We start from the raw sequence: 24,380 nt of genomic DNA, 5'->3' as shown, positions 1-24,380 counted from the left end.
ATTGTATAATTGGGTCATAAAATTAAAATTATGAAGTGATTCAATTTATGTTTGTGACGAGTTAGGTAACACGGAAACCTGATTAAAGAGAATGAGATAAAGAGGAATTCTAGCTTTTGGGAGAGAAGGAAGAGGAGGAAAGAGAGGTTTATAGACGATTTTGAGCGAAAAGAAAGAGGTTTGAACTCTCTACTCTATGTCCTGATTACAATGCCCTGAGTGTTACATGATTCAAAAGAAAAAAGACATAAGAAAACATATATTAACTTACATAATTACAATTTTATATCGTATCTATAAAATTTCTCCTCACCAATAAATTTAGATTTTATCTAAATAAGAACCGAAAAAGGATCCACGTTGTACGCGGGCGTCATCTGAACGCTAGCAGATATTCGGGCTAACTTGCTAATTTCTCTTTGGACAATTCCGGCGATCGCATTAGTATTTAGTACCAAACTTTCCTGAGTTCGGAGAAGGTTGCGAGAGTGAAAAAAACGGAGCATATGTTTGGAGCATAAGAGTGTCTAATTGTCGGCTCCGTCAGTCAAGCATGGAAATGTTTCTTTAAGGTTGTTGGCCATTGATTGAGGTAATGTGCGATTTTCTCTGAAAAAACCGTCAATTATCAGAAGAATTGGTGTAAGAATTTAGAAGAATTTTCTTTTATATGCAATTTAACGGTGCTGGAAGATTCCTCTGTGGAAATAGAGAAAAAGGTACTAGGTTTCCCGCATCCGGCATTATTTTGGGCCGGAAAGTGTAAAATGAGAATCGAGGAACTGGATAAGTGCAAGCTGGAGGGAGAAGTGGTTGCAGACTATCGACGTGAGATTGTCCTGTTTGACTTCAAGAGAGTGCTGGTCGGGGCAGGGGCTCGTGTCCTTTTTTATCCAACACTTTTGCATAACGTCATGCGGAACAAGATTCAGGCTGAGTTTCGGTGGTAGGATCAAGTCGATTAGGTATCTTTCTTCACCTCGCCTCCACTCAAATTATCGTTTCTCGTTTTTTTTTTTTTTGTTTTTTTTCATTCACGTTTTCTTATTGTAGTTTTAATTTCCTTATTGCTACCTATTGACGTTGAAAAGGATAGATCATTTAGAATTCCATTTGGCCGGAATCAGCACTATCAATGGTGTCACCTTGCTTGGTGTCATTATGTTTTAGTTTCTCTTGCTTGGTGCTGTTCCATTTCCCAAAGATATACCTCGCTTGAAGCAGCTTGGTGTTCGGGGAGTCATCACCCTTAACGAATCATATGAAACGTTAGTCTCAACATCTTTGTCTCATGTAAGTTTATTTATTTTAGTTTATTTTGTTAGAGAACTCCTTTTATAAATGCAAGTAGAATATTATTTGAATCACTTGCACAGTTTGATGTCATTGAATAAGTAAAAAGCTCTCCTGTTTAGATACTGTGACTTATCTTTTACTTGTGTTCTTCAGTCTTCCTCTCTCATTCTTTCAGTACATATAGTTTCAATCCTGATGTAGTGAAATGCTGGTTGATGAGGTAACATTGAAATTTCATTAAAGTATATATGCATTAAACTGATACAGACCTTTTCTATTGAACTCAAGGTTGAGTTTTAATCTGGATATCGAAGCATTCATAGGAATTTCGTCTGTGGCTGTACTTAGCTGGTAAGATTAGAGTTTCAAATTATGGACAGGTTAGAGATGAAGACAAGATTTTTGGAGAAAAGGCCTTTTGAGGATGTCTTTACTTTTCCATGTGGAAGAAAACATGATCTCTCTCTCTCTCTCTCTTTCCCACCCTGACCCCCTCTACATATATTGTAACATATTAATTTGGTTTCCAGGCTCATGGGATAGACCATTTGGTGATTCCAACGTGAGATTACCTCTTTGCTTCATCATTTGCGGATATAATTCATGCGGTGGATTTTATTCACAGTAAGAAATTCTGAACAAACTATTATGTCATCTTTTCATACTCTCCACTGATTTGAACTAAGGCTCTTTTTGTCTCTAACTTAAGAGAAGTTGTTTTTACTTAGGTATTGAGCTGGTTATTTCTCATAGTTACTTCCTATATCATTCAGCCAGAGAACATGTTGCAAATTTAGGAAGTCATACTGTGTATTCTCTAAAGTAAACACCCCTACAGATTCTGGTGCTATCCGCTTAGTTTCGGTAATCTCTGTTTCTGTTTCAGTAAAAAGTCCAATCCATTTGTATCTGAGGGCGGACACATGGATGAGTGAATTAGCTCACTCACTAATCCAGGTTTTAGATACCTGCAAAAGGTTCTCATCGCAGCAACCACTGAGCACAGACTTTATACAAGCACTCTCACTGCTAGATTAGAAGTTGTGTCATGTTGTTTTCTGGGTAAAAGAAAATCATGCACGGAACCAGGTTATGCACCATTATTTGAGGGTAGTGAGGTGCCTTAGTTGTTTCAACTGTTAAGTGTGACTCTTTAGTTTAGATTATTTTGTTTATAGAGAAATTTAGTCGCAACATTGGCCTATTTGGCTTTATTGAAATCAGAAGTAAGGTTCTTGTCGAATATCTGATCTCATAACAAACTCTTGTTTCTTTATGCAGAGAATGCATCCTATGGTAGAACAACATATGTCCACTGTAAAACTCAAGTTTGTGGATATTTGCAGTTTCTCCTAATAGTATTCAACTGTCCCAAACTAGACAGTCCTTCAACAGGAAAATAGGCAATAACTTGAGAGGACACCGACAAGGATATCTCACCAGTGATCAATTTTATCCATGCACCAGTGGATCATAGGCTTGTTCCTTTTGGGATGCAGGGATCTTCTTGGTTCACTTTTCAGCAATTGTTGGCCGAAACTTGGGAAAAAGATGTCACCCCATAGGGCTAAGAGTTCACTGTCCTATGACAATTAGATGAGTTTGAACTTTTGATGCTGTTCTAAAAGGGGGTCCCTGGAGTTTCATTTCTTGTTATTCCAATGTTGCAGGTGGAGCATAAGCATATGACACCTGCTTCTGCTTTGCAATTTGTTCGATCCATAAGACCTCGAGTGCTCTTGGCTCCCTCCCAGTGGCAGGTATTGAAGGTTTCTTACATGTAATCTGCAGCTTTCTGGAACCTGAATCTCCCCTTTGCAGCGCATCTCATGGGGCCTGCAAAACTCCTAGTTTACAGGCGTAATGGCTCTGCAAGGGTTCTGTAGTTGCTCCTCTCCTCTGACACCTAAGGCCATCTCGGAGTGTCAAAGGATCCACCTAACGACAATTTATTTTCAGACTAAAATTTGTCTTAGTGACTTCTAGATAACAAGACTCTGTGTAAATGATTTCCTGAACTTACCGGTGCTTATTCTTATAAAATGATTGCAGGCTGTTCAAGAGTATTGGAAGCGTCAGTCTGATCATTCCGTCATTCCTAGTGACACCTTGCCTCTACCATCAAGCGATAAAATTTTCATTACAGATGAAGATCTTGAAGGCCACTGTACGGGTAATACTGCATCTAAAGTGTTGATTGTCCCTGAGGAGGCAGTTAGAGCCAAACCCGTGACTGTGAGGCTTTCATGTCTCTTTGCGTCCTTTAAAGTTTCCAGCAGTTGTTTTCAACTTGGTAAACGTAAACCTCGGATACGCGTCTGTTAGCGTGTTCTGAAATCTGATTAAACTGGAACTATAGAGAGTTGTACAGAATATTCTATAACTCAAGCAAAAAATTGGATAAAATAACCGAACTAATATTAAAATAACGCTACAGAAGTAGAAGAACTTCAGATGATTTCATGGAGTGCTACGGCTAGATAATTGCAGCATTCCTAGTCCACAAGGACATCAAACAGGGTCATTAGAGTAAATAAATAAAACCACAAAAACAATGGTATAATTTGCATTTGCTAGCTCCTTTCCAATTCTACAAATTGCTTGGGAACCGTATCTAAATCAACACATGATGTGAAACAAAATACAAAATCTTGTCGCGAGAATGAACCTGCGCCATAGAGGAGACATAGGTGTATCATCTTGCATCTGTTTTACTACCATAAAAGAAAAGCAAAACAAAATCATGTCTGAGGAACCCTACCTTGACTATATTGAACCAATTTAAACTCTGAGAGCAGCTTTGTGAACCATTGTTTCCTTGTGTATTTGGTGGCAGCTCTTCTCGACGAGGTCAAGCAGCTTCTCTAAATTCATAGCCCATGAATTAAGAACGTCATTGCTATCCTTAGCCACCTGAAAGCACACTATTCCCATTGGCCTGTCTATTTTAGCAACAAGGGATTTAGACACAACCATATCTGACATGTGCTTCTCTGTATCCTGCAGAACAAGAACCGATTTCATCACAAAAGAGACAAACTACTGGAGCAAGCAATCTTAAGCATTTCTAGAACATCATCAAAGACGACACCTTCAGAGCCTATCAATAATTCAAACAGAAAATATTTCTCGGACTCCGAAGAAAAGACCAAAAACTCAAGCACACAAACTGAACTAATTTTTAAGAAGTTTGTTATGCCATAAAGCTCCCAGTAACTGTAGGAGGGCAACAAAAATGACAATCAATTGTAAGCCTCTATGGTACACACACAAATGATCTTGAACTCTAATTACTTAAACTGAGAGAAGTAAGTTGTCAAAATGTTACATCCTCTGTAAGTTTTAACTCTTACAAGTCTTATTAGAAAGTAAAAGTCGACAAGGTTTAGGAGACAAATATATCCATGTTTCTGTGTTGTAATTCTCCTTTTTGTACTTGATCAATAAAGTAGCCATAAGCAGAAGTTGATTGGTCACTGATTCAAAGTTCATCAAGTTGGTTGTATTATATTCTATTCTCTGATACTCCTTTTGTCTTCTCCTTTTTGCACTTGATCAATAAAGTAGCCAAATTGGTTCTATTCTCTGCTATCTCCGTAGTCTTTGTGGTTTCTCCTCTGTCTCTTTCATGCTTCTTGATTTATAGGGATCATGTTGATGCCCAAAGTAAAATACAAGTAAGCCTTTGCAACTGTCATTTACAGGCCAATATGGACGATACAAAAACAAACCCTAGGGGCATCCAAATCTATACAGATTGTATAGAAGTGTCTTGGTGAAATTTGAACCCAGTAAATTACAACAGACAGAGATAAGGAATAAGATACTTAATATGCCAAACAAACAGACACTCACAGAGTGAAGGTATGTCAGATAGTGAAGTTATGTAAGTCTCATTTAGCACTGCACATTACACAGGCTTTGTCGAAGATACACGATTGGTGTAAGATCAAGTCTCTACCTCAAATGCACCCACTAGATCACAATAAACCCTCCGAAGAGAAACACTTTGCAATATGGCTCATAGAACATTACACATGGACACCACCAGAACAGTTACTCAATGCAAGATTGTTCACATCGATTACTCTTCATAAGTTAAAAAGTCCACTATGAGTTGAGTATACCTGCAAACTCAAGCATAAAAGCTCCGCTAGCCTCTTGATTGTAATCTTAGTGTAATATTTGGCAACAACCAAGATGTTCTGAAACCATATCAAAATATAAACAATTAGTTAAGCACCAAAACTAAGAAAAAGGAGATACGCATAGAAAAATTACATGTTCAATAATTCTCTGTCTAAGATCTTCTGCTGCCTTATCACCTAAGGGTCCTCCAAGCATATTATTCTCATTCTCAAACTCAGCCCTGTATGTGTCCCAAAGGCTTGTCCACTGAATCACCTCCATTGTAACCAACTGTTTTAACAACAAGCTGGAGTCACAACAAAGCAACAGACAAGGTCAGATAAAAAAATAAACTTGAAAACTGAGAAGAAATAACACAAGAAATTAAATGGATAAAAATGTAAGAGATTGGACAACATGAGGATTAGTGGCCTACCGAAAATGAGGAATTTCAGACAGATTTTTGTCTTCCAAAGTAGAATTAAGAAGGCTTGACTGCATGGGATCATGAGGGGACAGAACCAAATACCAGCATATTTTTCTCAGCACCTGCAATTTGAATCTTAATGCCATTAGGAGATTTTCATGAGCCTTCTAAAGAGAGAAAATGGAAGGTCCATACCGGAATCCACTGTGATGGATCCTCCTTCACTGAAGGGATCTCATATATTGCCTTGTAGCTACGGCAAATTTCCAGGTAATCATTGCTATGTGAATGATACCTGACCAAGAAAAAAAAACACATCCAAGAATGTGAACACTAATGTTTTAATATATATGCCCCACAAGGGTAGAACTAAATAGACTTGAACAACCAACATAGACAGCTTTTAGGCTAAAAAATTTGGCAAAATTTCGTTCGAACAGCGACAAGACAACTCATGTATTCACGAATAATCCTATGTTTGCCTTCTATCCAAGAATAATAATGAATTACTTTATAGTGTCTTACATCCTGAGCTACATAAACAAGAAAACATCATAGATAATATATCCTGACGGAAATCAAAATTGTCAGAAACTAAATTATTTTCATAAATATTTAAAATAAAAAATAAGAAAAAAACTAAGATAATACTAAATCATGCATTCACTCTAACCATATGAACCCTGGCAAATCAGCTTTACAGTGAAAAAGAAAAGGATGCCAAAGTGCCACCCATATCATGCTAAATTGGAACAAGCAAAAGACATTAGACCCAACATTTTGCCCCACAAACCGTAAATGTTAACACAATAAGCAAACCAGTTAACTGAGATAGGACCATTAGAAGATGAGTATATGTCATCTCAACAAGAACTCGAAGAACAGACAAGCTGCAACATTAAAATTGTAAAAAGCATATGATGCTCACCATGATCCATGATCATTTATCATTCAAAGAACAATAATAAGAATAATACCTTATCATTAATTCATAATAAATTCGCTTCAGTTCTAAGAGTGAAGGTATATCTGCAGGGGCTTCTTCAACAACAGCATCACCTTCCTTTGGCTTTTTCTTCTCCTTTGAGGGGTCTACATAAAAAACCCGTGGGCTAATTTTCCTTGAGAGGATCTGAGCACGCACATAATCTTGACGATCTAGACATAGACGAACCTGGAAATTATTTAATTGAAACATGGCAAAGAAATCACACCCTGTCATTGCATATTCTACTTTTGTTCAGAAATCTGTCAATGACATTGAGTGATCAGTGTTTTTACTTGCTCAAGAATGAATGCTATCTTTTCAGTCTTTGCCATTGCTCCAAATGTCTCCACCTGCAATAAAATATCATAAGAGACTGCTTGGAATTTTTAAGAAAGCATCGAAAAAAAAAAAAACACAGAATCAGTTAGATGTGTTACAAGTCTAAACTTACAGCAACTTCTTGCATCAAATCAGCAGCCTCAGCAATTTGGCCCTGCTCTTCCCTAATTTTTGCAAGCTTTTTTATCAGCCGAGCCCTCTCTATTTCAACATAGATCTGCAAGGATACATAATTACTAAAATGATTAATATATATGAGGAGAATAAGAAAAGTAAGTGTTCCCCAACACAAAATGACTCTGAGCAGATCTTATCCACTATAACTCACCTTTCCAGCAGAGACACTGTTCAGTGTTTTTATGAGCTCTATGCGCATCTCAAGATCAGGTGTCTCATCAATATATTGCATAGCTTGCTGGACCATTGCTGTGACAGCCTGCACAAGAGTTGGTTGCATAAGTAATACGACATGTACAGCTACTCAAATGAGTATCAGAAATGTAAAACTTCTCATTTTCATTTTTAAGGTAACATGTGAAACTCAATAACAATTAACAAAGTTACTTGTTCAAGGTACACATTGGAATAACCATAAGAAACAATCCAGATAAGTACTTGAATGGTCTCATTAACTGGATTATGAAAGCCAAATTGGAGGCATATGGAAGCCTCTAACAACTGTGGCCATTGAAAACAAGGTCCTAAAGTGCATTCATGGGTAAACTGATATCTAACAGCTTATCAGAAAGATTTCAGACATCTCTGAAAACTTGCACTTATATCATTCTTTTTTTTAAGGGATTACATTTAAAAAGATCAATCTTTAAAAATTATATTGAAAAATGATTCAAAGATAGTAAAATGGAGCACATACAAGAAAGCATGATTAGAAACAAAGAGAAATAGAGAATGAAAGACATCGCTGTACGAAGCAGAGTGCACTTGCACATGTGTACACATGCACCGACTGCTAAATACACGAAGGAGTAAAAAGTATTTTATGTACGCACTAAAACAGAAGGAAAAAAATCGCAACCATTTCAGCACAAACAATTGACATATATAAGATCCACTGAAGCCCCCACCATTCAAAAGATGTATAGTCAATTGGAACAAATACTGCTTTTTCACTCATAAACAGAACCGGATCCAAATTTAAAAGTTTTCTCATGCCAAATGGCATGTGCTTTCCATTTTTTTGGTAGAGGTGCTTTCTCATTTAATGAATAAAATCTGTTGCATCATTTTTACTCCAGTAAACCAGAAATCACCAAATTAATCCTCTCCAGTACAATTTCTTAAGCCTCTGGGATTGTGATGAGAAAGCACATCAACATTGTGGGAATCAACCTTCACAAATCTAATTTATTCTCAGAGCTATCTAACTTTTCCAGTATTTTACCCAAGAGATGCTGCTGATTGTAGCTTCTTAAATTATTGATCCAAATAATTGCTTCATTTAAATGAAATACTACAGTCCACCTAGATATTTTTTTCTTATTTAATATTATCATCTTGACTTGAAGAAGCAGCAAATCAGCATCGTCCTACTGTCTACAGCAGTAGAAAGCACACCAACACATGATGACTGAAATGTTTTACTTCTGAGAATACTCTTTGTCAGTCAAATAATGCCACTCAAAAAAGATACTCTTTGTCAGTCAAATAATTCCAGTCAAAAAAGATACTCTTTGTCAGTCAAATAATGCCAACCCAAGAACTCTAGAGTGAGGTATTGGGTTCAAGTCTCACCAAGGTTGAAGGGGTTTATCCGTGTGCAACCAGCAATCAAAACAAATGATAATAATAGCAATAATAATGCGAACCCAAGAACTCTACATATCTAATTGAGTGTAGCTCTCTAAAACCAAAGATATTTCATAATAGCAACTCAAACAAAGTTACCAAAAACGTCGTATACTAATTATCATGCCATGAACAACTTCAAATGTCACATGAAAATATATACAAACGATGACGTTTACGAGAAGAATCTAATTACCTGTTTGAGCTGACCCCTTCTCTTCGACAGAAGAACAATTTGATCGTTCAAAGTCTTCCAAGCTCGAGCCTCGTAGCAAAGCTGGATGATATCAATAACCGCCTTTCTGGTCCCAGAGACCTCACCAGCGAGCCTCATTTGCTTTTCCACATTCAAAAGCGATTCAATTGCGGCTTCCAGATTACCCTCCTGAAAATGCCCAACATTCAAAGGCATTAACACCTTGTTCCATACGCAGATGTAGAATACATGAATTACATCTCACCCTCTTTATAAACATGAAAACAACAACGGGAAAAAACCCTAAACCCAAGATTGAAGTCTCAAAAGAAGAGATCAATCGTATAGGATATGGGTGGAGCGATAGAATCCAGCAGCCAGACAAGATTGTAAAAAGAAATCGCATAAATAACCGAAACAGAAGGTCAGAAACAAGAAGAAATTTTAGCTGCTTAAAAAGAATTATTGCAACCACGACAAACAAAATAAAGAAAACGTCTTACCATTATTCCTCTCAACAAGCAGGGACAAGAGCTAAGGAAGAAAGAAACACAGGAAGGACCGTGGAAGCTGAGGAAGAAAGAAACACAGGAAGGACCGTGGAAGCTAAGGAAGAAACGCGGCCAATCAGGGACAGTCGGGAAGAAGAAGAAGCGGGAGTAATTCACTCTGCACGTCACTTTATTGTTCCCGTTTATATGGGCAGAACCTATGATTTGTCACAGACGACACAAGGCTAAGACTAAACGCCCACGGCACCTGGTTTGTTTTAAAACTCGAGCTGACTTTATGTCTAAAAAGCCCAATAAGATGGAATTTGGATTCAACCGTGCGAGAGACGATGTCTAAGGTCCACTTGCGGGGCACTGGTCTGTCTCCCACCGTGACATATTTTGTCCAGTGTAGAGGCTCGAGCTCATTCAAGGAAAATATTATTTTTAATGATATTGATAAAATATATCTTAGTTTTGAAATTAAATTATATGGCAAATTTTTAGCCATACAGAATTCATTTCATCCGTGCGGTTACTCACGTAATTCCACTAACATATTTTTTCTTATCTAACAATCACTTATTTTACTCTTTTCCCGCTTGTAACAATATATCTGCCCGCCATATTAACCCACAGTTGCAGCTATCTCTCTCCAGTAAAACAATGAAATGTTCTACAAGAAAATAAATTGGTATATTTTGCAACCATTTTTGCATCATTAAGACTGATATTATTTGTACAAAGAAGTATGAGAAAAAAAATGAAATTTACCTTGTGAAAGAATTTGTTGCTAAACCTAAAAGTAACAAGTTTTGTGATCTTTCAACCAGTAGCAGATTACTAGTTTGTCGAGATCCTCTTCGCTTGCTTTGTATCCTAGAATTGAAATAGTATAAAAGGCAACAAGAGGGAGCCCATGATTGAATTTACTAATTAAGTCTTCCTTATTAGCAGTAGTAAGTAGAAAAAAATGATCCTTTATAAGTAATGAAGCTTATCAAGTTCTTTATCTGAGTTGCGTACAATATGATGGTCGAACATAAGTAAAACAATAATGGTATCATTCTTCGGCCTCCACTTCTCAATGATTTTTGCTTTCTCTCCAACTTTTTCTCCTTTTTTTATGGTTAAAGGGGAAGAAAATACCAAGAAAATAAAATGGGCTGGGATCATGAGTAATGGCTAGGTTTCATCTGATCAAGGGACGCGACATGGTGTCCGTAGTCTAGCAGCCAGTCGGAAATCGCCAGTTCTGTGGCGAAAATCCGAATCGTCTTCTTCCTAAAAACAAGTCCACGGTGTTTTGGACTCGGCAGTCAGAAATTGAGATGGAATCAAAATCTGACACGGCCGACTGGTAAGGAACTAGAGATTATCAAAGATTCCAGAAAAAAAAATCGCATAAGAAGCCGACAGATGTTATTCAAGGGAAAACGAGTCAGTATATACAGATTTTAGGCTCCGGGAGATGAAACGAAACCACTGCAAAGTGCATAATTTGTACAGCAGATCAAGATCCAAGGAGCTATCCTTCGGGACCGATCGATCTACGCGACGACGACATCTTCGTTCGGATCTTCATAGTTGGGATCCTTAGCGTCCAAAGGACCCCACTCCATCCCGATTTCCTCCGCGGAGAACCGATCGCCGGCCCACGTGAACTTCCCCCCATGGCCACCTTTCTTCGGGGCGCCATTCGTGCCGGTGGCTGATTTCCGATCCTTGCGCCCTTCTTGGACGGATTTCGAGTGAGACTTGTACCCTTTCCCAGTGGCGTCCAACATGCCTGCCGATCGCTCTCTCTACGTTCGACGCAAATATCTATATGTTCAGTGAACGAAGACGGTGACCCTATTTATAGCCTGAAACTTTTGAGGAACTGTTATTCAGACTGACGAGGAAAGGATAAGGCCGATGACGTGTATTTTAGTAATTAGTAAGTGTAAGAGGATCCGTGGTTTTCGCCTTCTCCTCGCTAGAAATAGAGTTTTCTTTTTTCGAATAATGAGTTTTCTTAATTAAAAATATTTTAATATCACCAAATTATTTAGAAAAATATTTTTCTAAATATAAAACTTCAACATTATTTTAAAAATTACACATTCAGTATGATGCTTGTAAGATTTTGAGTTACTACCTCCTATAATTTAATATTTTTATTTTTATTCAATATATAAATTAAAGTATTTATTTATTTTTAATAAATATTACCTAAAAACCAATAAAACCTCTTACGTAGATTACCTTTTTTACACATGATTAGTCTTTTAGGTTACATTGGCCAACCTTTTTAGCCCAAGTCCCATACGTTCTGCCTTCAAATACTGCTAAGAGTAAGGGCTAGTCAAGTGGCCATTGGCATTGATTACAAATAAAATTAGTAATTTTTACGTTCAAAATATGCTTAAAAGTATGTATCGGAAAGCAATTAGGGTTTATTTACCTTTGTGGAACAAGGTGTCCTTGACGCTTCGCGTAAATTGTAAGCGGTATCAACGAGATCCATTCTCAATGTTTTTCAGATCGAGTCCTGTTCACGAACGAACATTCTGGTCGGACGAGGGTGCCTCATTTCGGTATCATTAAGGCCGAACATTTTCATGTGTGGCCCTAACGAGGGAAACGGCTCGCTTTATTCGGCGGCGAGTGCCCCCTAAACAGCCAGTAGGGAAAAAGGACCAGCGGGGTATTTATGAAATGACAGGGGCACCGGTTCACTTTCTCTCGTCCACCGTGCTCCCTCCTTCCTTGGGTCGCCTCTCTCGGCTTCCTCGACATCCACCAGAAACCGGTAAGCGTGGCTGTCAGAACCTTAACATCTTATTTGGTTGTTTTTCCTATATTTTGTTTCCTGCCATACAATTTAGTGCTAATTCTTGGCAAAAAATCCTACTTTTTTTTTGTTCAAGAAAAGTTCCATTTTGTTGCCTAAAGTGAGTGGTGTTTGTTTTCTAGATTTCCCACATTTGAACTGGAAAGCAGGCTTGAATGATTTTTTATATGCTTCGTTGCTATCAACCGTTATTTCTTCTTTGCTAGTACTGTCCTTGTTCTCTTACTCCATTTTTATCTTCTGTCTATTTCTCAATTCTGGTGAGTTGATTCTTGTGTTTTATAAAATAACTGAAGTCTAGACGTTTTTTTTTTTTTGTCTTGATAAGACCCTGTCAACTTGTCAAGTACAAAAATTTAATTTACCGGTGAGTTTTTTAGATAAAGATGGCATGTTGTCAATGCTTGACGCAAATCCTTTTCATTTTGTTGCAAGCTCATGTTATTAATTTCCATCTCTCCAACCATAATTTTCTCTGTTTCTTGTTTCCTTGGGGTGGTTGCATATTCGGTTTTTATTGTTCAAATATCTGCGCAAATTTGTAAGTGGTCAGTGCAATCCTTATATTAGTAATACGCTGAGCATAATGAAGACGTAACTTCAATGCCATTGACAATATCCAAGTAGAAGTTGCCTTCTTTGCAAGGTAACAGTGTCTTGGTATTGCAGAATTTTACATTTACAAAGTCTGGCACTCCCTTCCCTTTGGTGCTGATCAGTAATCCGTTTATAACTGGAAGATGTGAGCTGTCACTTGTGATTGGTGGCACAAAATTCTATTCTTTTGGTTATTAGTAGAACGATTTAAGTTTGAGTACTTCTAATGCAGGATATACTGCTTCTTGTGAAACTAGACAGGTTACTTCAGATTAACGACCAGAAGATTAATTATTAGCAAGCAGGCTTCATTGCGGTCAGCAATGAGCAGTGAGGTGTCAACATCTGCTACTCTGCAAGGAGGGGCAATAGATCCGGTAAGTATCTGCATATGTTGATGTTGAGTCCATTATTAGTTGAGGCTGTAACTCTTGATTAACAATTTAACTGCCTTGTTATAACAAGTTTTTTTTTGGAATGGCATTATAACAAGTATTTTGCATCTTGCCTTTCAGAAGAAAAAAAAATCCTGTGTCTTGTGTTTTAGATTAGATTTAAAATGGTTTATGTTACTATCTTTACCTTTTTTGTGGAGATTTGCATATAGAAATTAATACTGTATGCAAGCAGTTCAATGATGGCTTTACTTCTTGTATTTTTGCTTGACGAAGATGAAGATGGAGAAGTTGAATGAATTAATCTCATGATCCTTTATTTGCTGTGTTTACATGTTTTTCCGTTGTCATTGCAATATTTTATGATGGTTGCTGGCAGTCATTTCTTGTGAGGAGAAAGGAGAGGATGCTGGATGTTCTGGGTTTTGCTTTGTTAATTACCCCAAAGTTGCATTTTGCTGGGGCTAGATATGAAGACTATAATTGCTGGTGTTTACCATTTGAGATTGAAGATAACAGCATGGCCAATAAAGTAGTGAAGAAGAGGGAAACACTGCTTGCTTAAGACAGCATCATACCGAACTCTTTTTTGGCGATCAGCATGAATTGCTTTTCCTTTTGCATGCTAGGAGAAATATGAAATTTAGGGGAGAGATTGTCTATTACAATTGCCTTAGTCAACGGATGAATTTTTCTGTTAAATTTCTTTTTGCCTAGTTCAGAGATTTTTGTCTTCCACATTTCGCTTAAAAAAGCAAAGATCTGTCACTTGTACGACCAGCCAAAGAGGCCCACTCATTGATGATATGAAACCAGAGGAGAAAGATCTTCACTGCTGCGAGCTTACTATTCATTTAGGCAACATAAATCTTGCTTGTTTATGCTGATGAAACAGTGAACTGTCTATTTGCCTATATGCCTTTTTGAGTGGAGGTACTGAGTCCCTTTATGAAGGGCATTGGCATATTCATGTTATGCTTGGATGTCGGATAGTATTGATCCATGATCTCTGTTCCCTGTGGGATGTTGTTCTTGTGGTTAGATAAGGAATTGCCTTCTTTTATAGGCAGCTCCACCAGCTCAGGTGATATGCAAGCTTTCAAATTTTACATTTTTGAGCTGCGGGGGAAAACAGATATTGGACTACCCTCTTTTGTGAGAAAATTATGAATGTTAATAGGAAGGAATTTCTTTCACCTTAATTGTAGCCCTCGTGGAAAGTGTGATCACCTGATAAGATTTCCGTAGAGCAGTTGCCCCTCATGAAGTTAAGAAGAGACTGCTTGAGTTCGCCACAGTTGAATCTAAGCCAACCGGATGGAGGCACATGAGAAAAGAAGTCTTCAAGCTTGTTTTAGATTGCAGCCGTGACCTTGGTGAAGGGTTTGGGGCTGGGTTCTCCAGCTTGAGAATTTGGGTACCTCAAATTTTGGGGCACTGAATGACTGTAAGGGGCTGGTTACTTTCAAATTTTTTGACTCTCTTAGTTAGTTATACTCAACTAGAGTGGTGGTCCTGCCTGTTTTAATGGGGACTGAATTGTATGTGAAGACCTTTTCTTCTCCTGGTTGTTGAATGTGGTCCATTGATCAATTCCACTACATGAGGGCATTCCTTGTCATGACATGCATCATTAAGTTAGAGAAAATTATAGCTATCTAGGTATGGGCACAAATTACCTAGTACAAGTTACCTGGTGATATATACTTAAGTTGGCAGGGCTTGAGATTGGTCAGTGGACTATGAGGAGATGGATCAGTGGACTTTGAGGAAGCAAATAAGGGAGTGCTATTGCACTACTTTTGGGGTATAGTGACCCTTATGGTCTCATGCTCAGTAATTGTGTCGTTATACATATTCTGAAAATTTTGTGTAATTTCCCAAACCTGTTCATATTTCTTGCCAAAGATTATTAATTCTCCTCTGACTCACACTTCACTTTTAAAATGCAAATAAAAGGAAAAGGAGGTTAAGAATTTATATTCATCTTGCATGTGTAAGGACCATATTCTGACACATAGCTAAAGGACTGCAGCACATAATAAAAGATTTTAAAAAAATCTCCATTCCTCTTCCATGTATTTGAATCTTGTTGCTGTTGCACTCATTGTCCACTGATTAGAGTATCCCCCCTTGCACATAAATGCTATTGATTTGATAATGTCTTTGATACAAGTAGACAAGTACTCCTGAAGCATGGTTTTTAGTCAATATTGCTGGTGTTATCTCATAAACAGCAGAAGCCCGCATGAGGAAGATAAAAATTATTCAAATTGTTCCACATTCTTTATGATGGAATATATCCCAGAGTCCCCACTGTGTATTGATGTTGTCTTTTTTATCCTGTTCATAGGATCTTGCATCTGATTTCATTCTGATGGTAGTTATGTTCTTCCATCCCTAGAAATTTGCTACTCATTTTGAAATGATGCATAATGTTGTTAAGGCACAGATAATAGGTGGTGCTGGAAATGTTAAGAGGCAACTATCTCAATTATTTGAAGTCTCTCTAAGAACAACGTTTCCAGATGAATCAAATGTAGAGCCTCTGGTTGCAGTGTCCCAAAAATTTGGTGATTATCAGTGGTGAGTTTCTTATCATATTTTTATTAATTATAACGGATGTAAGGATATTCACCATTCTTTAAAAAAAAAAAAAAGATGTTAAAAAAAAATACTTGATAAGACTTGAGGCCAATGGTACAAGATGGACTGACTTAAAGTAGTCATAAGGATCCTTTATAAAAAAAAAAGTAGTCATAAGGATATATCAGTCTGTACCATTTAGCACCAAGTTCTTGGAGTCACGGTGTGATATGGATTTCTGTTGTGATAAGATTTCAGCATGGTTTTGGTACCTCCCAGTATTTATTTGGTGAAGATGATTTGTTTCGGTGTAGCAACAATGCTATGAGCATGTGGTCCAAAGTAAAAGGAAAAACAACTGAGTTTAAAGGGGGTCCTGCTTCTATTGGAGAGGTACTAATACATTCTCAATAATCTTTTTGTGCTGGCCTTTTCAGGGTTCTTATCCAAAGCCTTTGTGAATTGTAATTCCTTGTCTCACAAAACCACTTCTTTTCTCTTTCAGGCCCTTGCAAGAAATTTGCCTCCTTCTGAAATTGTAGAATCTACATCTGTTGCAAAAGCTGGTTTTGTGAATATTATTTTGTCAAACAAATGGATAGCTAAGGTCTTGTCATGGCTTTTGATTTCTTGACATTTCTATTTATTTTTCTTGTTTATTTGAATCTCTTGAGCACAGTTTAACTTTCACAACTAATACAAAACATCCGTTTAAAAAAAAAACTAATACAAAACATTGCTAATTATAATGTTTTACATGCAGAGCATTCAAAAGATGCTTGTTAATGGAATTGGGACATGGGCACCGGTGCTTCCTGTAAAAAGGGCAGTGGTTGATTTTTCGTCACCCAACATTGCAAAAGAAATGCATGTTGGCCATTTAAGATCAACAATCATTGGGGACACCCTTGCTCGAATGTTAGAATATTCAAATATTGACGTTCTTCGGAGAAACCATGTTGGTGACTGGGGTACACAGGTGGGTTATATAGAAACAATCAGTTTCCATTACCTGATTGAGGTTTCTTTCTTATGTAAGTTTTGTGTTCTGCAGTTTGGTATGTTGATTCAGTACCTCTTTGAGATGTTTCCAAACTGGGAGGAGGCTGGTGTTCAGGCTATTGGTGATCTGCAGGTTAGTTAAATATGCGCTTAACAACCTTTCCACTTCTTCTTATAACTTGCCCTCGTCAGATAAGTATTTTTGTTTTGCCTTTCTCTTTGAGAGTTTACTCAACATGACAGTTAAATTTCCAAGTTGCCTTCCTGGTCTTTCCCTGTAATATGTGCCTGTTTTGTAGTACCACTACTTTTGGACTGAATATATGATAGAATTTGTAAGATGAAAATCACTTTTTTATTCTTCAAGGAAAATTTATTTGGTGGAAGTAGGGCTGGTTCAAAGATGTCCTCCATTTTTCTTTCTATATTTTTATGTGGCAGTTAAAAATGGTGACTAGGACTTGTCTTCTTTCATCCTTTTACAACATTCTTTGACCAGTCTTTTTTATTTATATACTTAGTTATTTGAAATAGTGGAGTCGTTTTTGTTGGAAGTGTCCTAACCATGGTTTTTGATGTCAAAGTTAAGGAATCATTGTGGTCTTGCCAAAGTTCAATAAGACCTTGTTTTAGCTGTAACAAAATGAATTTAACAGCAGTGGAGCCATTTTTTTTGGAAGTGTCCCAATCATGGTTTTTGATGTCAAAATTAAGGAATCATTTGTGGTTTTGTCAAAGTTCAATATGGCCTTGTTTTAGCTGTAACAAAATGAATTTAATGGCTAAGCTCTAAACTGAAATTGTAGCACGTAGAGGAAAATCTGTTTAGAATTAGGAAGAAAAGCTGTGCCATCCCTGCATTCCAACAATTATCTTTATTTATGAATTTTAATTTTTTTGAGGGTGCTATGTTTCCATTTTACATTGAGTACCGGAATTTTTAAATGAAACATGTCAATTTAGTGAATTGAAAGTCTGGTCACTAAATCTTGACAAAGGAATTTATGGTTTACTCATTTAAACCTTATCAATTTGTAGGCATTCTACAAAGCATCAAAATTGAATTTTGATGAAGATCCTTCATTCAAGGAAAGAGCTCAGCAGGCTGTGGTTCAACTACAGGTGAGTTTGTGCAATGTTTTGAGCTATACTTGGGTGGTTTGGATACAAGGATTTGTAGACCAACATTGACACTCAAGAAATCCTTAAAATTAAGATTCAGGATGAATAGTGTCTTAATGAGTACATGTTTGGTGGTCACTTGTTGTTTTTCTTTTGCCTTGACAGGGTGGTGAGCCTCGATACCGTAGGGCGTGGAAGCAAATTTGTGAGATTAGCCGACAAGAATTTGATCAGGTGTATAGACGGCTTGGAGTTAAGTTAGAGGAAAAGGTGCTATTCTTAAAACTGTCTTGCAGCTTAAAAGTATTAAGTGTCTTAAAACTGTTTTTTGCCAATATTTGAAAAGAAAAAGGTCTGTTGTGAGTCATCACTTTTTTCTCCAGTGCATTTTGCAATTATATGAAACCAATCTCTTTTCATCAGATTCTTAACTCATGCAGAAATCTCTTTACAAGAATAGTCTTAATGAAAAAAATTGACAAAGCCATTTTCCAAAAAAAAATAAAAAATGACAAGGCATGCAGTCTTGCATAGGTTTGGCCTGTTTTCTATTTTGCCATTTCTGCCAATATGATATCATTTTTTGCCCCTTGCCACATTTTGATTTGTTTCTGGTTACATATGACTCTGTCTGCTTCTGCAATCTGCATATGACTTAGTGGTTATTTGTTTTTCTTCCTTACATTTTAGCCTGTTGGCTTTGTAGTTTGTGGAACAGTGTGTTATTATGATGTTATCATTTGCTGACTGGCAAGAAAATAACATCCATGTTCTTCTAGGGGGAGAGTTTTTATAATCCTTATATCCCTGGAGTTCTTGAGGAATTGACCAGCAAAGGATTAATAGAAGAAAGTGAAGGTGCACGAGTGATATTTATTAAAGGGCATCCAAACCCATTTATTGTTGTCAAGCGTGATGGAGGATACAACTATGCTTCAACTGATCTAGCAGCTCTTTGGTTAGTTTGTTTTGTGTACAGTTGATTGCCATAATATTTTTTCATGGATTTTTAATTCATTACTTATACGTAATGCTACTATCTTTTTGTCCATTTGCATTTTAGAAATTTCTAACATGACTTCTTTTGTTGGTACCATATTTGTGCATCATCATATTTGAAGGTATCGGCTTAATGAAGAAAAAGCAGAATGGATGGTGTATGTAACTGATGTTGGACAGTCACCTCACTTTGAAATGCTATTCAGTGTATGTAGCATTTTCTTGTTTTCGGCTTATTCAATTTACTATCTGCAATTTTCTTTTTTCTGAGCAAACTTCATATGTATGAACTTTTACTTTCTGTCACTTAGCATCCATTTTTTTGCCGTCCCTTAGCATGGTCATGATCGGACCTCCAAGACACCACTCAAAGGGTCTAATGAAGATGTCCAAACCTTGATTGAATAGTAGAGAATTCCCTACCCCTCTGTCGTCAAGAGACCGAAAGGCTGGAAGAATATCTCCATAACCTCAAATAACAGGAGGAAATTTATCCAAACTTTCTTTCTTTCGTTTTCACTCCTTCAAACTTTATAACTTTCTTCCCCATCCCTTGTTTTTCTCCTCTCCCTGTAACATGCTGCTGACCAGCTGCATGTGAGGTTGCATATGACTGGAGTTATTCTAAGTGATTATTATGACATGCATTTATTTATTTTTAAGTGATTTTATTCTCTTTTTCTTTTCTTATATCTAGTAATAAAATCCTCTTATTGCTGGATACGATATTATTTTCTTTCTTTACTCTCCATTGTACTTTTTGCTGAAGTAGTGAAACGACAATAATGATAATATATATCTTAAGAAGAATTATTGGAATTTTTAGATTATACAATATAAAAGTTGCAATTTCTTACCTTCAAGCGAACTGTCCCCTTTGTGCTTGAACTTCTTGGGTTTTTTCATGCAACCTCTCCTCAATGGAATCTCTTTTCTAAAGAAGAGCTTGACGATATGGTGATCTGAGTCCTAGACTAAACTCTGATTGTCCAATCAACTGGTCATTGTGGTTATCATGATATGTGCTAGTACATTTAAGATATTGCACGGTGATCTGATATATCCTTAGTGCATGGTATAAAATTCTATCCCCCATATGCAGGTGTTTAATATAAAAAACTGGAATTTTTTTACTTTAACTATAATTGACTCAGATGAAAATTTTGAGCACAAGTCCCTAAGATTCAAAACACTAGCTACATTGATTATTATGACATAAAATAAGTGGTTTAATTAGTTGTGTAAAAAGAATCAAGTTTCTTAGTCAGATAGATTGCAAAAATGGTAGCAAATGAAAGCTATGTTACTCTCAGCTACTTACAGAAAGAGATGTGTTTATCTTGTTTTATCTGAACATAAAAATAACCTATCTAAAGAATGATTATTAGATTAGAATGTAGCAATACATGATGTGCCACATTACTTGACTCTGACTTCCTTGTCTGAGGCATTTTGGCTTTTTACAAGAAGATAATCTTGTTGTGCAGGACATTGCTTTGTTTGATGTTGAAACTGGGTTTTCCTGTTGTTAGGCTGCCAAGCGTGCTGGTTGGCTTCCTGCCAATGATGCTACTTTGTACCCCAAAGCAAGCCATGTTGGTTTTGGTCTTGTGCTTGGAGCAGATGGCAAACGCTTCCGGACTCGAGCTACTGAAGTTGTTCGATTAGTTGACTTACTTGATGAAGCCAAAAATCGCAGTAAAACAGAACTCAAACAACGCCTTGAGAACAATGGTTTGCTTTTTGCCTGCTGTGTTTTTATGATTTTTATTTATTTTTGGTCAACCAGTAGTAGTGTGTGAGAAAAGTATGTCTCAAGGACCTATGGTAGGAACTTTTGATCTGCAACCGTGCTGTCTGGCCCATCTTGGCCAAATTGTTGCCTAAGAAATGGGGCTACGGAGGATCCTGGTGTAGATAGAATAAGGCTAATACTAGATCCAGTTTTCAGTCTTGTACCTGTTTTGCTTTTTCCCGTTTTACCATGATCCTGTCTTATGCATGCCCTAAACAGTCAAGTGAATCTTTGCTAGCTAACTTTACTTCTCTGGTTCTCCTTCTCATGCACTGATCCCATGTTGAATCTTTGCTAGCAAACTTCAAGCTAAAAACCCCAGCCTTGGGCTCGTTGTTGGTGTCTTAGTAGTGGTAAATATTGTTCTACTTGTGTCAGGGAAAAGTTGATTTTCTACTGTAGTTATTTCCAAAATTTCATGAAGGTTGCTTAGAAACTCATGGGGCTTAGTGATGGATGTTGCTTTTTTATACATTGCAAAATTATGACCTGTCAATGTTTCTTAGATAATTAATTTGACTGTTTTGGATGACATATCCTTGAAGCTTCTACTTCATTTTCCCGATTGTGTAGTAGTTTGCACTCAGCGTTGGTTAGACTGGTTTGTTGTCATGCTTCAGAATAGCAGTGCAAGTCAAACCAGATTCACTGAGTCAGACTGAACTGAGTTGTGTTACAACTGAATCTGTTTTTCAAGTTTGTGTTATAGAGAGTCCTTTATTACTTCAAAGATTTAAGAATTATTTTTTTGAAAACCAATATTTTAGAATTTTTAACATACTGTGTTTTGTCTTTGGCTAGGTAAAATTGCAGAGTGGAGTGAAGAAGAACTTGAGCGAACAGCTGAAGCTGTTGGCTATGGAGCTGTCAAGTAGGACACCTCTTTTTTAGGCTTTAGTTGCTTTTGTGTAGATCTTGCATTATTTGAAAGAGGCTTTTACTTCTCTAAGACCACACAAAAAAATAGGGTTTACATCTTTTGCTGGAAATATTTGTTGAAAAGCTCATGGTATGGGCTAGTCAGAATATCTCCTCTTTCTTGACCAGGCATGATTTGTTATGCAACAGGTATGCAGATCTCAAGAACAATAGGTTGACAAATTACCAGTTTAGTTTTGATGCAATGCTTAATGACAAGGTGTGGTTTTATTTTAACATTTTAAATGCTAGCGTTTTTCTTTAGAAAAAATTACAAGCTATCCTTTCTTTGAAAAAAAGAAAATACATCTTAAAAGCTAAGCTTAAGTGCTGATTGTTTCATGAATTTTAAGATGTTACTTCTTTGACGTGTAAGATGCTGTAGGACCATAAAAAAAATATTTGGTCATACACAAGGCAAAAGTTTAGAAGGTTTTTTATTTTTTGTTAGAGTTCTAATTATAGAATTTAGAGTGGTTTCTTTCTTGTTCATCCTGGCCTTTTTGACAGGGAGACACTGCTGTGTACTTGCTGTATGCTCATGCACGTATTTGTTCTATTATCAGAAAGTCTGGTAAAGATGTAGAAGAACTTAAGAAAGTACGTTCTTTGTTCACTATTGAGGAACTTTTCTGCCAAAAATATGAAATGTTCTTTTTGGGATATATCCTTTTTGGAATTTTTTGGAGAAACGTTACACGGGTGCTTCAAAATTTATTATGTGATGTTTTCTTAATTTAACAGTTGGAAAACCTCATTCTGGGTCATGAGGATGAAAGGGCATTGGGGCTTCATTTAGTTCAGTTTTCTGAGGTGAGACTTGACTTTTCTTATTGCCTTGAGAAGGAGAGAAAACCTAAAATGGCTTTTCGTGCATTTGCAGATTGTTGAAGAGGTCTGCACCAATCTCTTACCCAACCTTTTATGTGACTACCTCTACAAATTATCAGAGAAATTTACCAGATTTTACACAAGCTGCCAGGTATGATCAGACCACCCGAAAGCTTATTCAAATCTTGTCCTTATTTCCTTCCCTACCTTACCTGAGAAAAAAATAACTTTTGGCCTCAAGTTCCCCAAAGAGGCAATGCTAGAACCGTTCAGGGAGAAAAAGTAGAAAAAAGATCTTGGGTATTGGTGTCATATCTTAATCAACGTTTAAGTTTGTAGATTATTTGAAGTTTTACTTCTGGGTATTTATTATTTCAATTGTGGACAGGTGGTTGGATCACCCGAGGAATGTAGCAGATTGTTGTTGTGCGAGGCAACAGCTGTTGTTATGAGGAAATGTTTTGATCTTCTTGGTATAGTCCCTGTGTACAAAATATGATACGATTTGCAATTCAATTTTATTTAGACTCAAGGAGGGTTGGGATACTTGTTCACTGCATCGTAGTTTGTAGAAAACAAATTACGGCATCAACAAAAAATTGATTTTCTAATCTTATCCTCTGTTGATGTGATCATACATTTAAAAACATTCTTATTTTTCTCATAATTGGATTTTTTATTAGTTAGCGTTGTGATTTGTTCCTTTTCTTGAGTTTATCCTAAATATCTCCTTTCATAGTAACTTAAAATATAAAATGCCCGTGTCTTTTCAAAGGTATCTGTGACATACTTTGGTTGGATTCCTGTTGAACTGGCTCCACCTGGTTTATGTCCATGTTCTGGTTTCAAAAGTGCATATTCCTTGCCTCACATACTGCTTCTAGTAGTGGGACATCTTCATTTGTTTGTATGCAATAACATTAAGCAAGTCTTGAGTTATTGTTAAGAAACTACATTTCAATTTAAGAGAATTGTATCATTTCTTCGATCTGATGTGGAACAGGGGCCAAAAAGAACGCTTGCCGTGCTCTTTGAGTGCTACGCATTGGTTTACAGTTATCACACATTGATCTGGCTCTCAAAATTGTAATACCCTTATCGCCTCTTTTCATCTAGCGATGGACGGGATCAGTAAGGAGTGAAATCTTTGTGGTCGCTCAACAATCTGATAGAGATCACGTCTGAAAAAAATTTCATTAGCTTGTCGTGAGACAGTCAACAACATGTCGTTATGCTGCCTGCTTTTACAAGGCAGGCTTACAATCAACGGCTCTGCATCACGGCAGGGTGGAGGTCAGGGCTTTCTGTTTTTCAAATGAATCCTTTTTCTTTTCTTTTTTTTAACTACTACATGTTGTTTCAGAAGAAAAATCTTAATCTAAATTCTCTGTAGTAAATCATTTTTTTGCTTCTTTTTCTTATTCACACTCGAGAAATCAAGTAGATCTCAACAGGGATATCGTATCAGAAAATTCGAATTCCTCGCAACCGGAGGCCTTCCGGCTGTAAAGCTGCTATTTCTCGTGCCCAAGAAAGAAGAATAAGACGCCCGGGAACCCTTCTTCCTTATTCTCCTCGTGCAAGCTCCAGGAGCGTTTGATCTCTGGGAATCCAGCCCACCCGCGTAG

At 37.0% G+C, this 24,380-nt stretch overlaps 2 protein-coding genes and 1 pseudogene across 5 annotated transcripts; 2 read left to right on the top strand and 1 right to left on the bottom strand.

The window, feature by feature from the left end:
• The first annotated feature begins 380 nt into the window (after positions 1-380).
• LOC137949769 (phosphatidylglycerophosphate phosphatase PTPMT2-like) lies at positions 381-3,688 on the top strand (annotated as a pseudogene).
• A 48-nt stretch (positions 3,689-3,736) lies between these two features.
• Positions 3,737-9,886, bottom strand: LOC137949768 (26S proteasome non-ATPase regulatory subunit 12 homolog A-like). The gene is made up of 12 exons (XM_068795950.1): positions 9,684-9,886; positions 9,181-9,369; positions 7,507-7,614; positions 7,291-7,395; positions 7,133-7,189; positions 6,829-7,025; positions 6,047-6,146; positions 5,861-5,973; positions 5,578-5,731; positions 5,424-5,501; positions 4,058-4,296; positions 3,737-3,964 (listed from the first exon to the last, which is right to left on the bottom strand). The coding sequence occupies exons 1-11, from the start codon at positions 9,684-9,686 to the stop codon at positions 4,078-4,080; spliced, it is 1,323 nt and encodes a 440-aa protein (XP_068652051.1). The 5' UTR covers positions 9,687-9,886; the 3' UTR covers positions 3,737-3,964; positions 4,058-4,077.
• A 2,341-nt stretch (positions 9,887-12,227) lies between these two features.
• LOC137949708 (arginine--tRNA ligase, cytoplasmic-like) lies at positions 12,228-23,410 on the top strand. Of its 4 annotated transcripts, none has more exons than XM_068795858.1 (18): positions 12,228-12,465; positions 13,366-13,481; positions 15,952-16,085; positions 16,400-16,478; positions 16,591-16,692; positions 16,849-17,064; positions 17,140-17,220; positions 18,126-18,209; positions 18,375-18,479; positions 18,989-19,167; positions 19,331-19,415; positions 20,741-20,942; positions 21,805-21,874; positions 22,072-22,141; positions 22,432-22,521; positions 22,666-22,734; positions 22,805-22,903; positions 23,141-23,410. In XM_068795858.1, the coding sequence occupies exons 1-18, from the start codon at positions 12,372-12,374 to the stop codon at positions 23,249-23,251; spliced, it is 1,986 nt and encodes a 661-aa protein (XP_068651959.1). In that variant the 5' UTR covers positions 12,228-12,371; the 3' UTR covers positions 23,252-23,410. The 4 variants fall into 4 exon arrangements, with proteins under 4 accessions (XP_068651959.1, XP_068651957.1, XP_068651960.1 ...); XM_068795856.1 differs by having other exon boundaries at positions 15,946-16,085; XM_068795859.1 differs by having other exon boundaries at positions 12,393-12,465; positions 13,362-13,481; positions 15,946-16,085.
• The last annotated feature ends 970 nt before the right edge of the window (positions 23,411-24,380 follow it).

Source organism: Aristolochia californica, unplaced genomic scaffold (genome assembly GCF_029961685.1).
Source record: "Aristolochia californica isolate CCGP_79_NKW_82.1479 unplaced genomic scaffold, dmAriCali1.0.hap1 SCAF_14, whole genome shotgun sequence".
Taxonomy (NCBI): Eukaryota; Viridiplantae; Streptophyta; class Magnoliopsida; order Piperales; family Aristolochiaceae; genus Aristolochia; species Aristolochia californica.
This window is presented reverse-complemented; position numbering and strand designations above follow the sequence as displayed.

Bases quoted from the DNA above. Each gene is read 5' to 3' on its own strand.
- LOC137949708 (XM_068795856.1), top strand. From the start codon at position 12,372: ATGACAGGGGCACCGGTTCACTTTCTCTCGTCCACCGTGCTCCCTCCT. The intron at 18,480-18,988 runs GTGCTATTCTTA...ATGTTCTTCTAG, and splicing joins GAGTTAAGTTAGAGGAAAAG to GGGGAGAGTTTTTATAATCC. The intron at 22,904-23,140 runs GTATGATCAGAC...AATTGTGGACAG, and splicing joins GATTTTACACAAGCTGCCAG to GTGGTTGGATCACCCGAGGA.
- LOC137949768 (XM_068795950.1), bottom strand. The intron at 7,615-9,180 runs GTAATTAGATTC...ACTCTTGTGCAG, and splicing joins GAAGGGGTCAGCTCAAACAG to GCTGTCACAGCAATGGTCCA. The intron at 5,974-6,046 runs GTATGGACCTTC...TTCAAATTGCAG, and splicing joins ATCCATCACAGTGGATTCCG to GTGCTGAGAAAAATATGCTG.